We start from the raw sequence: 14,338 nt of genomic DNA, 5'->3' as shown, positions 1-14,338 counted from the left end.
CTGCCTCAGCCTCCCAAGTAGCTGGGACTACAGGCACGCGCCACCATGCCCGGCTAATTTTTTCTATATATTTTTAGCTGTCCAAGTAATTTCTTTTTATTTTTTAGTAGAGACGGGGTCTCACCTCGGTCTCCCACAGTGCTAGGATTACAGGCATGAGCCACCGCGCCGAGCCTGGCTTTTCTAATTTCATAAAACTCTTCCATCTTTTGTTCCATCACAAAAGAGAATATTTGTACTTTTGAGAACTTTGATCTGTCTACATTCTGCCAGAAACAGAACTTTTTATTTTAAGGTATTTTTAATATACAGTTTCATCCTCTTAGAAGTATAGAAAGATCATAAGTTTGGACACAGTAAGACACCCAATTTAACATTTGTTAAACGAATAAAATCCTAAGATTCCAGTGCAGAAGTAAAATCTACTTGTTTTCTCTGAATGCTTTCTCTTCTTTGTTGAATTAATTTTATCTATATTTGACTCCAATATTAAATTAATCATTTTGGAATATTAAAATGTACAATTATTAGTTACACATTTAATTTTAAAACACATCATTCTGATCTCTATCTTAATTGGTACAACTAGAAGATTACTTTCCAAGATAAAGTCAGGAAAATGACAAACTTTATCTTACTGTAGAGGAGGGGGAAAAGAGGGCAACCATCTCCATAAGTTAAGCACCCAAGAAGCTACCACTTCTGTCTCTCCTATGAAAAAATGGAAACATCCAAAGATTCCCAAAACCACCTCCACTTTTGAGAGATCCACAGATTTCAAATACTAAAACTGACCTAAAACCACTCATTTGCCTAACCATTCTTTAATATTAATTTAGAGTATAGTGAACGAAAAGGAAGACTATATAAGCCATGCTATATAAATGCTTACTGATAAAGGTATGCTTCTAGCAAAGGTGAGCTTGCTCTGTTGCCACATGACATTAGTCTGTTCATCCACCTGAACACTTCCTGTCAGTATGCCTGAGTTATCTGCGTGGCCATAATGGACTCAACAGTTAGTTTCCAGACTAAGTGGCAAACTAACACTAAAAGAAACAGACAAGAATTGCTTCTTCAAATCCTACGTTGTCAAATGCCTAAATCAAGGAAAAGAGAACCCCCCCCCAAAAAAAAAACCAGGGAAGAAATGGTACATAAAAGGCAAACAATTTTTTTTAAGATCAAAATGATTCAGATGAACCATAAAGAGTCTGACTGCATTTGAAGATGTTTTAGACCTTCATTTAAGCAAGAAGGAAGGTCAAGCTCCATTCTATCAGTTATCTGGAGTCTGTCATCCTTCTGAAGAGGAGACAGAATAAAGCCTCAACTTTAACTTATGAAAATTTATGACTTGACAAACATCTGACGCTTTTTATTGGCTGTTAACAAATCCACTATGGCAATCTTGCAAAGAAATCAAGTTATGCTATAGAGTATGTCCATACTTCTCTGTCCCTCTACATCAGGAGAAAATCAAGTATTTCCAACATCCTGTTACTCCATGTAACCAAATGCACCACACAGTATCATCTACCCAGGCATTAGGTTCTGCAACTTTGTTGCACAGCACAGTTTCAAAGAGAGCTTACATTCTCCTCCCCTTCTCCTCCCCCAAAGCCAAGAAATAAAGCACTTGAAAGAAACATGGATATTTATTAATAGCTCATATACATATTCCATAACCACATAAGCCATGTGACTTCAGACCTGTCAGCAATGAAGTCAGGTGACCCCAGCACGTGGCTGCAACTCTTCTACTCCATTTATTCAGTAGTTTATTTAGAACTACAAGCTACAATTTATTCTTTTCCAAAAGCTCTGGACTATTTAGGAAGGGCACTTTAGTCCTCTAAAAGGTTACTAAATTCTCTCCTATGTACTTATACTAATCACCATACAAAAAAACAATGGAAGATCCATTATTAAGGAAAAGCTCTAAAATGTCATATTCAAGTTCATTTACCACCTAATTTTTTAGATGTCAAAAAAACAAAATCTAATTTCATACATCTCATAAAAAGGCAAACAACTACGCATGTCATTACAGAAAAAAACACACAAAGTAGTCAACTAATTTTATTTAAAGCACTCTAACTCACAAACAGTAACTGGTACAGAGCAAGTGGAAGCTGTTTTCCAAACAATTTTTTTTTTTTACTACTTAACATCTCAATTCTAGACTCAGGCATTAATTTTGAAAGTCACCTAGTTAAATACATCAGTTCTCAACAGACACAGTACTTGAGAAAGCATATTAAACAGAGCAAGAGGTGTGCCACGTTAGCCAAAGATTATTTTCCTGATTTTTCTACCGTCTTAATAAAATGTTACATCTAACATCTTACCAAATTGTTAATTTCCAAACACTGCTGGAATTACATGTAAGTAACTATCAGAAAGCAAAAAGGCATCCCAACGACATGTGCATTTTACATTTACTTGGCCAATTTCTGGACAATTATAATGCAAGCGTGCTCTAAAGTAGATGAAAGCTCAGTGACTCAATCAACACTAAAATATATTTGCATACATTTAGGGAGTTGTTCTAGGCACTGGGTTAAGTTCCAAATAGTCTCTGAATACTACAAGTAGTTATTTAGTAAGAGAATAATGAATCAGTCCTAAATTAGGAACAACTGTACCAAAATTAATCAAAAAGACAAGAAAACTTAATTTATATAAAAAGTTAATGTTCCTAATACATTCAAATCCAACTAGGCCCCAAACCAGTCTGAGATGAAATCCCCCATACAAGAGGTAATTCTCTACTCTTATAAGTAAAAGCCCAAGGAGTTCACTCTCAAGTGTCCAGGTATGAATTGCTGTTCATCAGAGTAACTGCCCCTGCACTTGGGGAAAACTTAATTTCCCAAGATCAGAGAGGGTCGATCCCATTAACAGTCACACAATCTCATCTCAGTTCCACTAATGTCCTGCCTGAAGTCAAGAGTAAGGCCTTAATTGGAGAGTTGTTTTTTTTTTTAATATTAACACGTGGGGGGGGGTCACAGAAGGGAACACAGTTAAGGTCTTTCACGTGGCGGCTGAAAGGGTGAGGTACAGAGGAAGTGAATGGTTAACAGGGAGGGTCCGGGACTCTAAGGATCCCCCAATTCAAATCTCAACTTGGGGAGAGGTGGTAACTTGAATGTTCCCCCAACCCCAGATGCTTTCTTCACCCTCCTTGACCCAACCCCTAGGCCAGTGGCTCCGCCTGGCGCCCAGGGTCTCGGCTCCAGCCCCGGGGCTGAAATGCAGGGAGGGGGAGGCACTTAGGCCTCGCCTCCCAGCAGCCTTCCTCCCCCAGCACGGGCGGGCGGGAGTAGACCCAGGAAGCCGCGCCCGGTTCCCGAGGGGTGGAGGGCCTAGGCCGCGCCTCCCAGCCAGGAGGCCCTAGGCCTCGGCTCGCCCGAGGTGGGGCCCGGGAGGTCGGGGCGGCGGGCTCGGCGCCGGTCACCCACCTGGGTTGCCAGTCATTCCAGCTCCGCGGATACTTGGTGCCGCCGCCGCCGCCGCTGCTCAGCCGAGACCCCGGGGCTCTGCGGCTCATTACCTTCCCCGACACGACATGGCCAAGCGCCGCCGCCCGAAGAAGCGCGAGTCGCCGCCCGAACCGGCCGCCGCCGACACCCCGCTCCGGCCCGGGGCTGAGAAGGAAGCCGAGGAGGAGGAGGAGGAGGAGGAGGAGGCGGCGGAGGGCGGGGGAGGCGGACGGCCGTTCCGGGTTCCGCCTGAGCCCGCAGCGCAGGACGAGGAGGCGGGAGCTGCGCCGCGAGAAGGAGGCGGAGGAAGGGGAGGCGACGTCTCTTCCAGTGCCGTGCGCAGCCCGCGACGCCGGGGCCCAGGAGGACGAGGACGGCGAGGAGGAGGCGGTGGCGGCGGCTCCTCAAGCTCACACGGCCACGGCTTCCCCGCCTCCCGGCTCCGCCCGCCGCGCCGCCGCTGCCGCACGGCATGCTGGGAGGGAGAGGACGTGCGGGCGCCCGCCGGGCCTGGGGAGAGGGGCGGGGCCTAGACGGAGGGGCGGGGCCGCCTTCTTATGCTCCCCGGGCTCGCGGCCACTTTCAGCGGACGGCGCGGGGTCGGGTCACACCCGCGGGGAATCCTCGGACGGGGAATCTCAACCACCGCCCCCACACACACCCCTCCCAAATACCCTCAGGAGAACATCTGAGCTCCGAGGGCCGGGCAGTCAGGTGTAAACCGGCGTCCAATCGAGGATCTGGAAGAGGAGGGCTGGTGCTCTGGGGTGCGCGCGCACACAGGCGTGCCCTCGGCGCTCACGTGCGCCCACCTTCCCACCGTCCACGGTAAAAAGTGAAAATAGTAAGATCGAGCTGAGGTGTCTATGCACCTTCCCAGCCCCCACCTGAAATGTACCCACGGAGTTCTGACACCTTGACCATTTCTTCACATTGCAAAAAACTACATAGCGGGAGGAAGGGGCGGACCCGCGACTACCAACCCGTCCCCTGCTACGGGAAATGTGCTTTGAAATCGTCTCCCCCGACACTTGCTCACCTTCTCCGGCAGAAAGCTGGCTAGGAAGGAAACCTGAGCACTATCTATCTCCCCCAGACACTCTCACTACCCAAAAGAATTCACTAAAGCATCTGATACATAACATGGATACGGATACATTTTTTAAAGGTGGGCGAGACGCACATCAAACAAGGGACTTAACCTTATCTGCTTAACCTATCATTTTACGTTGCAAGGAGAAAGTATATGTCTCTTATGTAATTAAAAATTGTTACCAAAAGTACTTTAAGATTGTGAGGAGTTGATATCTCCACACACTATACTCCTTCAACCTTGGGCTCCTTGCTTAAGCCCACCCATCCCTCACTAGAGAGCAATCTGCCAGTTCTAAAGGATGGAAAGTCAGAAATTCAAATGAACTTTCTTCATCCTCCCTTCCTCCCCACCCAACTCAGGGAGAAAGAAACTTCCTCTCTGAACTGGTGCGGATGTTTGACACAACAGTGAAATTCTCACCAAGAGTTGGTCAGACCCCAGCATGGTCACACACCTATGTAAAAAATAAATTCAATAAAGCTGAATGGATGTATTGAGAGGAGAGGGCTGTATCTCATGTGCACACACTCCATCCCGAAATTTGCACTAGGTACCCTCACACTTGCCCACCTCCCTGTTTGTGAGGGGAAGATAAAAGAAAGAGCACGACCAGTTGTAAAAGAGGACCTGCAAGAGATGTCCTTTCCTCCCTGTTTATTGTTCCCTCATCCCGTTCTCTTATGAAGAGAAAATGTCCTTGAGTTAAATCCCAAGATGAGGGTCCCCTCACTCAGTATGGTCCTTTCTGGGAGACTGTTATTCATACAACAAAGTATTTTTTGGTTTTGTTTGTAATTAATGTTTAATTATGTAAGCAATATGAATACATTGTCCTCATGTGTGTTTTTAACATACAACCTAATCATGATTTATTCTTTCATTCCGAGAAATTTACTGAGCTCCTACCAACTAAACATCTAGGGACAGGTCAGTCATCCACACACAATTCCTGCCCTCAAGGAACCCAGAAAGTAGGGGTGAGGGAGCTGGATCTATTACAAGAAATGACTGAAATATTTGTTTATCCAATCTCCCCCTCCCACCACCTTGCAAGCTTGTCTTTCAATCCGACTAGAAATGCCCTCTCTCTGACCAGGCGCGGTGGTTCACGCCTGTAATCCTAGCACTCTGGGAGGCCAAGGCGGGCGGATCGTTCTGAGCTCAGGAGTTGGAGACCAGCCTGAGCAAGAGCGAGACCCCGTCTCTACTAAAAATAGAAAGAAATTGGCCAAACAACTAAAAATAGAAAAAAAAAATTAGCTGGGAGGCTGAGGCAGAAGGATCGCTCAAGCCCAGGAGTTTGAGGTTGCTGTGAGCTAGGGTGACACCACGGCACTCGCCCCAGGCAAGAGAGTGAGACTCTGTCTAAAAAAAAAAAAAGAAAAAAGAAATACCGTCTCTCCCAAAGCTTTTTTTTAATTGTAAGTTCTGAGGTTCCTTGGATTTGTTTTCCTCAGATTCTTTACTTTTGTTGTTGTTGCTGTTGTTGTTAAGGTCTTGCTCTGTCACCCAGACTGGAGTGCAGTGACACACACAATCACAGCTCACTGTAATCTCAAACTCCTGGGCTCAAGAGATCCTCCTGCCTTGGCCTCCCAAAGTTCTGGAATTATAGGCATGAGCCACTGCACCCAGCCAGATTCTTTACTTTTTATGTGCCAGCTGAGTTGATGTCCCTTCACTTTGGGACCCTCAGCCCCACAAGCAAAAATGGCTGATGTAATCAATTAGTCATTTTGACTTCCTTAAATAGTCTATTGCAATAATGGTGCAGTGACCAAATGATGTCAATTATTCAGACTCCAAAATGAATCACCAGAATCACCAGAACTTAGATCTCTGAGAAAAATTTCAAGAGTCATTTTAACCTCTTCAAATTATAAAACAACAGCAGAGCAAATCAAAAATGTCCAATTCTGACTCTCCCTCTTACAAGATGAGGAAGTGTTGGCAAACTCCTGACTCTCACAGTAAAATGGAGATGATAATAACAGTACTGACTTCTTAAGGATGTTGAGAGGATTAAGAGAAATATTGCATATAAAGTACTTTGCACAGTGCCTGCCACACAGTAAGTAAGCCAGAAATGTTAACTAAAAATCAGATCTACAATTTTCTTAGGGACACAGCTATTTGCATGTATTTTGACCAATAAATATGAGAAAAAAGTAGTGGCAGATGTTACGTCCAGTTGCCCAAACAATTTATTTGTCTTTTTTTTTTTCACTTCTTCCATAGAAACAATTAACTCTCAAAAACAGTGTTGGCAAAGGGATAGTGTGAGGATACAGAAGGTGGGAGAGTGGCATTTGGCAGGAAACTTCCTCCAAAGTAATAATAGTGTGTATCCAAACACTTAAAATCATTAATACCTTTTCTCCCAGTAATTCCACTTCTGGGAATCTATTCTAAGAAAATCTGCCACACCACAGCCAGAGTGATTTTCTTAAAATAAAAATCAGATCACGCCACCATCCTACTTACAACCCATCAATGGCTTCCCGTTCTTAGAATAAAATCCAGATTCATCATTACTAGAAGCCTACAAGGGGCTGTAAAATGCGGATTCTCCTACATGGCAAACCACAGCAGCTGACATCCAGAACAGGACCCCAGCAGTGGTTGTCAATTTCATCTTCACAGTAGCGTCCCCCACGGAGGCGGCATCCCAGACTGATTAAATCAGAATCTCTCTGGGTAGGCCCAGGAATCACTATTTTTTAGATTTCCTCAGGGGATTCTGATATGTAGCTAAGGTTGAGAACCACTACTTCCTTCCTTGGGTCTACAAAGGAGTGAAAAACAAAACAAAACAAAACAAAATAATAAAATAAAATTGAAAAAAAAGAACCACTGCTTCGGAGCCCCTAAGCACTGAAAGTTATCCGTGGCCTCTCCAACCCTACCTCCCAACATGCATGGATTATCAAGACAATGCTAAACCACAGCGGGGGGCGGCGGGGAGGGGGATTGGAAGCTACTTGAATACATTAAAAAATGTATCAAGGCCGGGCGCGGTGGCTCACGCCTGTAATCCTAGCTCTCTGGGAGGCCAAGGCGGGCGGATTGTTTGAGTTCAGGAGTTCGAAACCAGCCTGAGCAAGAGCGAGACCCCGTCTCTACTAAAATTAGAAAAAAAAAAATTAATTGGACAACTAAAAATACATAGAAAAAAAAAAATTAGCCGGGCATGGTGGCGCATGCCTGTAGTCCCAGCTACTCGGGAGGCTGAGGCAGAAGGATCGCTTGAGCCCAGGAGTTTGAGGTTGCTGCGAGCTAGGATGACGCCACGGCACTCTAGCCCAGGCAACAGAGTGAGACTCTGTCTCAAAAAAAAAAAAAAAAGTATCAAATATGAGCAACTCTGAAAACTTGGGGTTAGATTTTTTTCTCATTTCCTTTGGTGATTCTGACTCTCTGGTTACATTAGCATTTCTCCCACTCTGTTGCAATCATAGGGACCAAGTTTCTGTTCCTAGAATACCCTAAGCCTCCCCAGCCTCTGGGCTTTTGTACTTGCTGTTTCCTCTGCCTGGAATGCCTTTCCTACATTTGCTCCCATCAGGATTGGGACTAGCCTAGCAAGGTGACTGAGGTGCCTAGAGTACGAAGTTTAAAGAGGATCTCACTCTCAGGGTCATGCAAATGCCAACTTTGCACTTGCACAAGCCTGTGTGTGAGTCCCTCCTTAAATGTTGGGTCCTAGCACTGCATTTGCCACACTCTGGCCTCTGCCCTGTGCTCCATGGCCCATCTCAGCTCTTCAGAGAAGTCTGCCTGTACCTTCCTGCCCAAAAAAGCTGACTGGTGCCCTTTCCAGTTACTCTCTGTCACATACCTTGTTTCTTTCCTTGGTAGTATTCGTCACCTCTGCAAGTATTGGGTTTCTTTGCACATTTATCATCTGTCTAACCCTTAGGATATGAGCTTTGTGAGAGCAAAGGTCACACCTGTCCCAGCCCCACCTCCTCTATCCTAGGCACACAGCACAGCACCTGACCCTGACCCACAGAGGCACTCAAGAAATGGGAGGAATGAAATGGAAATTATCTAAAATAGGGACCAAGTTGATACAAATGTATTCATCTCAGTTTTACTCATTAATAGCAAAAAAAAAAAAAAAGGAAATGATCCCAATGCCCAACACTAGGAAACTGATTAAGAGACCATATATTCAGAGGTGAAATCTTCTGCAACCATTAGAAATTATATTTATGAAGAATTTTTAATGAAATCAGCAAAGTATCATGTTAACCTGTTAAACAAACAAAAAAAGCATGAGATTCAAAAATGAACATGTGCTATGACCTCAACTTGGTTAAAAAAAAAAAACAGTGGGATTCATAGAGGAAAAAAACAAGAAAATTTGTTACATCTACCTAATATTGAAGGCCTGTGGGACCATGGGTGATTCTTTTTCTGTGCTCTTGCTAGTTTACCGGTTAGAATACAGAAGTGGTATTTGTAAAACAAAATTTAAAAAAACTAAAAGTAAGCACTCAATAAATACGTGTTGAATGAACAAAGAATGAACATTCTTAGGGTGTGGCAGTGACTCAAAGACCTTTGAGTAAACTTTGGCCAAAGCATTGAATCTTAGCTCTAATAATAGCGACCAACTCAAGCTAATATTTATTGAGCATTTACTAATGCCAAGCACCGAGCCAAATGGTCAATATGAGGTTACTTCACAAAATTCTCCAAAACCACACTACAAGTAGGTACCAATGTGGCATTTTACAAACTGGAAATGTCATGCCAAGAGAAGCTAAGCAGCCTTCCCAAGGTCACTCAGCTGGTAGCAGGCAGGGCCAGGAAGGGAATGTCATAGGCAGGAACAGAAGGGACATTTGGCCCCAACCTCACATTCGTCAAAGGCCTCAGATTTAGACTTTTGACATTCCTCCCTAGTGAGGTTATATTCAGAGTCCCAGAGACACACGGACAGGAAGGGAGTCTAAATTTTAAATCTGTGCCCTGTTACCAGCCCACACGCCTATAGGGGCTGTGCATTAATATTTCAAAATAAATTATATTATTATCTGGCGAATAGGTAATTATATTGCATTATAGTTTGTTTCCTCTTGTGTTAGAAGTATTCAGCTGTAAAAAGGAAACAAAATATATCACAAATTTTGTACTGAGGGAGCTCAGTAAATTTCACCCCAAAATATGACTCCTTGGTATAAAGAGTATTTGGAATTAAAGACCCTTAGAGATCAACATGGGAAGGGGCTTTCCTTCTTTCTTCATAGAAAACCAGACCCATCAAAAATAACAATCGACTTCCCTTCCCCTCCCTGTTATCTCAATATATTACAGGAAAGAAGATCAAGAATGCAACCAGACCTGACCCAAATCATTTTAAATATTATACCTGTCTCTCAGGTTAATTTAATTTCCAAAGAGAACCATTTACAAGTTAATCTGTTTTCCCTCCCCCACCCATTCATTCTCCCAACTCTCTATTCATCCTCCCTAGTAACCATTTATTGCCCCTAAACAGAATGACCTATATTTCTCATCTCCTCCTTCCCTCTAAGATGGGGGTATAGAAACTTCTGGACCCCACTGAGATGTTGGGTAATCACTCTATGATTCTCCCCAAGTGAACGGTATATAGGGTCGAAGGGGAAGTTTCCCCTTATCCATACGGTACCCTGCTTGCTATTTCCTACATTTTTAATACACTCAGGGCCTCAAAAACTGTAACATGATTCTTTCTTAACTCTCAAAAGACCTTGGAGTCAGGATTTGAACACAGACCAACCCCAGAGTCCTTAACCACCGGAATTTTCCTAGAGATCTTCCAAATTTCCTAGATAGATTGCACTCACATTTATTCCCTGAGTAAACAAAAGATAAGGCTCTCTCTTTTGTTTTCTTTAAACCCTATATCTGATCCCAGACTGACCCAATTAGACATTGAGAATTGAGGAACTTGATTCTCAAACAGAGGATTCAAGTACAAGGGTGATTTTAAAAATACGATCTTAAAAGCAAATCCACATCCTAGAGACATTAAAGCAGATTTTTAAAAATGAAAACAGCAGCCTTTTTGTTTCTGCTCCCAGCTAGGAAATCTTTGTCACTGGTCAGGCTCCTTCCGTAAGGGCTATTTTTATAGCGAGTTTTCAAGTTGGTGCAGGAGGAATTTGGCTGGGAAACCTCATGACACATTTGAAATCTCCACTCAGGCTGCCTCAGCTTGAGGTAGGGGCCAAAATTCTATGAATCAGGGCACAAGATGTGCCCTCAGTGGCTCGTGCACACTCTAAACAATAAAATAGAAGGACAACGAAGCTTTGTAACTTATTTGTAAGCTACAACTTATTTGTAAGTTACAAATAAGCTATTTGTAAGTTTATTTGTAACTTATAAAATAGAGATAGCAAGAGGTGAAATTCCCCCATATTTGGCTCTGAGCTGCCTAAGGATTTGCAGGGCGATTCTAACGGAGGGAGCTCTTTTGCTTTTCATGATTAAACCATTTTCAGGGATACCTGCAAATAAAATGTAAATTATGTAAACATCAATAAAAATCTCCAGCTGCAATTCACTGCCTTCTATTGTTATCTCTTAAAAATTTTAAAAGATATCCTGTCTATATCTCTTTCCTGTATCTAGTAATGTATTTCTGAAGAATTGGATTGTATGGAGGTGAAACTTTTTACTTTTTTTTTTTTTTTTTTTGAGACAGGGTCTTCCTCTGTCACCCAGGCTAGTGTGCGGTGACGAAATCATAGCTCGCTACAACTTCAAACTCCCGGGCTCAAGCAATCCTCCTGCCTCAGCCTCCTGAGTAGCTAGGACTACAGGAGTACCACTATGACCAGCTAATATTTTAATTATTTTAGTGGTGGGGTCTTGCCATGTTGCCCAGTCTGGTCTCAAATTCCTAGCCTCAAGGATTCTCCCACCTCAGCCTCCCAAAGTGCTAGGATTACTGGCTTGAGTCACTGCCCCAGGCAGAAACATTTTACTGGGAATGCTAATGGACAAGCATTGTTTGGCCAGAGGTATTTCATCTTTCTATCCACTTTTAGTAGGAATTCCTAGCATTGTGGCCTGCCACTTAATCCATGGCTTCTGTAGTCTTTCTCCTGGTTCTTCCCCAACTCCATCCAGCCTTCTTAAACGTCTTGCCTAAAGTCAGCACCCACCAGGACTGGGGTGAAGAGAAAGAACGTTAGTGTGTGGTGGGAGTGGGAAGAGGGAGTGTGCAGATGGAAGTTAAAGCTGGGGTAAAGGAGAGTGCCGCCTTCTACATTTACTGTCACTGCTTGGAAGTCACCTAAATCTGATGATGACAATAATAATAATAATACAATCCATAATAACCGTAGTTAACATTTATTGGGCTCTTACTACTTGCCAGGCAAGGTGCTAAGCGCTTTACATAACTATGATAACTACTGCTTATTGAACCCTCAAGATGACCACATAAAGTCGGGTGCTCTTGTTCCCAGATGATGAAGCAGATGTTTATAAAGGACATGACTTGCCCAAGGTGACAGCTAGTAAATAGTACAGCAGTTGCCTGTCTCTGTGCTACCTCTATAATTTATTTTAGCCAACAATCAATCTAATTTGTATGAGTAACCTGTTTCTTAAAAGCAATCAGGTGTCACAGTGTGACTCTTTATCAATAAAGAGTTAAAGAAGGCTGGGTGCTGTGGCTCACACCTGTAATTCCAGCACTCAGGGAGGCCAAGGCAGGAGGATCGCTTAAGGTCAGGAGTTCGAGACCAGCCTGGGCAACATAGAGAGACCTCCATCCTTTCATCACTACAAAAAATAGAAAAATTAGCTGGATTATCTGGGTGTGGTGGTATGCTCTCATAACCCTAGCCACTTGGGAGGCTGAGGCAGGAGGATCACTTGAGCCCAGGAGTTCGAGGTTGCTGTGAGCTAGGCTGATGCCATGGCACTCTAGCCCGGGCAACAGAGTGAGACTCTGTCTCAAAAAAAAAAGTTAAAGAAAATTCCTTCCAGATAAGGAAGGGTAAATATTTCACTTCAGAGGTTCTTGCTGAACTAGAACCATTTAGCTTCTTCAGTGGTCCACTATATATGTCATAACTGAAATTATTTCTTCGTACTATGACAGAGAGGCAAATGCAGGTTTATTCTATAAGGTCTGTTCCACTAAAACGATTTGAAGGTCACACGGCTTGGCATGGTGTTTTGACCATCCCCCAGGCATGCTACCTCTCAGGGGACTCACCCTGCTGGGCCCTGGAAAAGGCTACTTAGAAAAAGCATGACTTATGGTGGCTTTTAGATGAGGAAGAAGCAGATGGCCGAGTATTACATCACCTCGGGTAAGGAAAACAGGAATATGAAAATAATAGGATTGCAGAAAAATAATAGTTTAATCTCCAAATCATCAGTGAGCATCTGGGAGGTGTTTATTCCCAGCAAACGCTAGGGATGGAAGAGGGCTAATAAAATCCTGGCACACTACTACCCAATCCAAAAGCAGATACCACATTTTTCACCATTTTGTTAAAATACTAATGGCCATTTACTAAGAATTTTAATTATTAATATATTTATTTCTAACCATTACCACTCCTCAAACTCTGGGAGGTAAATAGTATAAAATTCCTGTCTTTACGTAGGAAGAAATTGCACTCAGAAAGGTTAGTAACTTGCCCCAAGACAGACAGCTGGTAAGTGGTACAACCTGGATTTGATACCAAAGATATCCCCTACCCAAAAACCACCTGAGGGCCATAAAAGAAGAAACATTTTTCTGACCATCTTGTAATGTATTAGTATGATGTATGAAATTCCAAACACCTATTCATTCTTAGCAGTTGAATCTTTTTTTTTCCTTTTGAGACAGAGTCTCACTCGGTTGTCCAGTCTAGAGTGCAGTGGTGTCATCGTAGCTCACTGCAACCTCTAACTCCTGGGCTCAAGTGATCCTCCTGCCTCAGCCTCCCAAGTGGCTAGGGCTATGAGAGCATACCACCACACCCAACTAATCCAGCTAATTCTTCTATTTTTTGTAGTGATGAAAGGATGGAGGTCTCACTATGTTGCTGAGGCTGGTCTCAAACTCCTGGGCTCAAGCAATCCTCCTACCTTGGCCTCCCACAGTGCTAGGATTACAGGCCTGAATTCTGATTCTTATTAGTGCTCTGGTCACGGAACATAGGTATTGAGTGGTCAGCTCTGACGCTGGTTCCTCCATTAGCCCTGTGATTTTCAGCACATGTGACTTTGCAGAACATACGGTCGTTGGGGAACTCATATATCATACTACAGCAGGCCATCCTGTACTTAGCTCTGGGGAATTACATTTTTGGAGGGCTGAGAGTTTCACTTTGTATCTTATTTCCTTTGGTATTGTCAAGGTGATACTAGGGCCTAATCTGAAACCTGTAGTGTAATGACAGAAGGCTCTAACTCAGTGTTTGCCAAATTTACTTGAGGGCATTATTAAAAACAATCATACTGCATTAACACAACTCTGAGGGAAGTGAGGAGGTATATTGTACAGCTGGATTATAGTGGGTGGCAAAGAGAAAGCTGTCTCAAAGATGAAAGAATTACTGTTGCAAGAAATTGCCATGATTTTAGTCATGTTACAGATACTTACTGAAACATAACACAAGGTACAGTCTGGGTGTCATGGCTCACACCTGTAATCCCAGCACGTTGGGAAGCCAAGGCAGGCAGATTGGATCACTTGAGGCCAGGAGTTAGAGACCAGCCTGAGCAACATCTCAAGACCCTGTCTCTA

The 14,338-nt window shown here is 43.4% G+C and overlaps 1 protein-coding gene across 1 annotated transcript in view; it reads right to left on the bottom strand.

Moving 5' to 3' along the window:
• Positions 1-3,607, bottom strand: part of SMG1 (SMG1 phosphatidylinositol 3-kinase-related kinase) — a 160,273-nt gene extending 156,666 nt beyond the window's left edge. The window contains exon 1 of the mRNA XM_012647554.1: positions 3,468-3,607. Coding sequence (XP_012503008.1) covers positions 3,468-3,556 — 89 coding nt within the window. The 5' untranslated portion in view covers positions 3,557-3,607. The remainder of the gene's footprint in view (positions 1-3,467) is intronic.
• Between the last annotated feature and the right edge of the window lie 10,731 nt (positions 3,608-14,338).

The sequence above is a fragment of the Propithecus coquereli genome, unplaced genomic scaffold (assembly GCF_000956105.1).
Source record: "Propithecus coquereli isolate 6110/MARCELLA unplaced genomic scaffold, Pcoq_1.0 Scaffold27, whole genome shotgun sequence".
In the NCBI taxonomy this organism is placed as follows: domain Eukaryota; kingdom Metazoa; phylum Chordata; class Mammalia; order Primates; family Indriidae; genus Propithecus; species Propithecus coquereli.
This window is presented reverse-complemented; position numbering and strand designations above follow the sequence as displayed.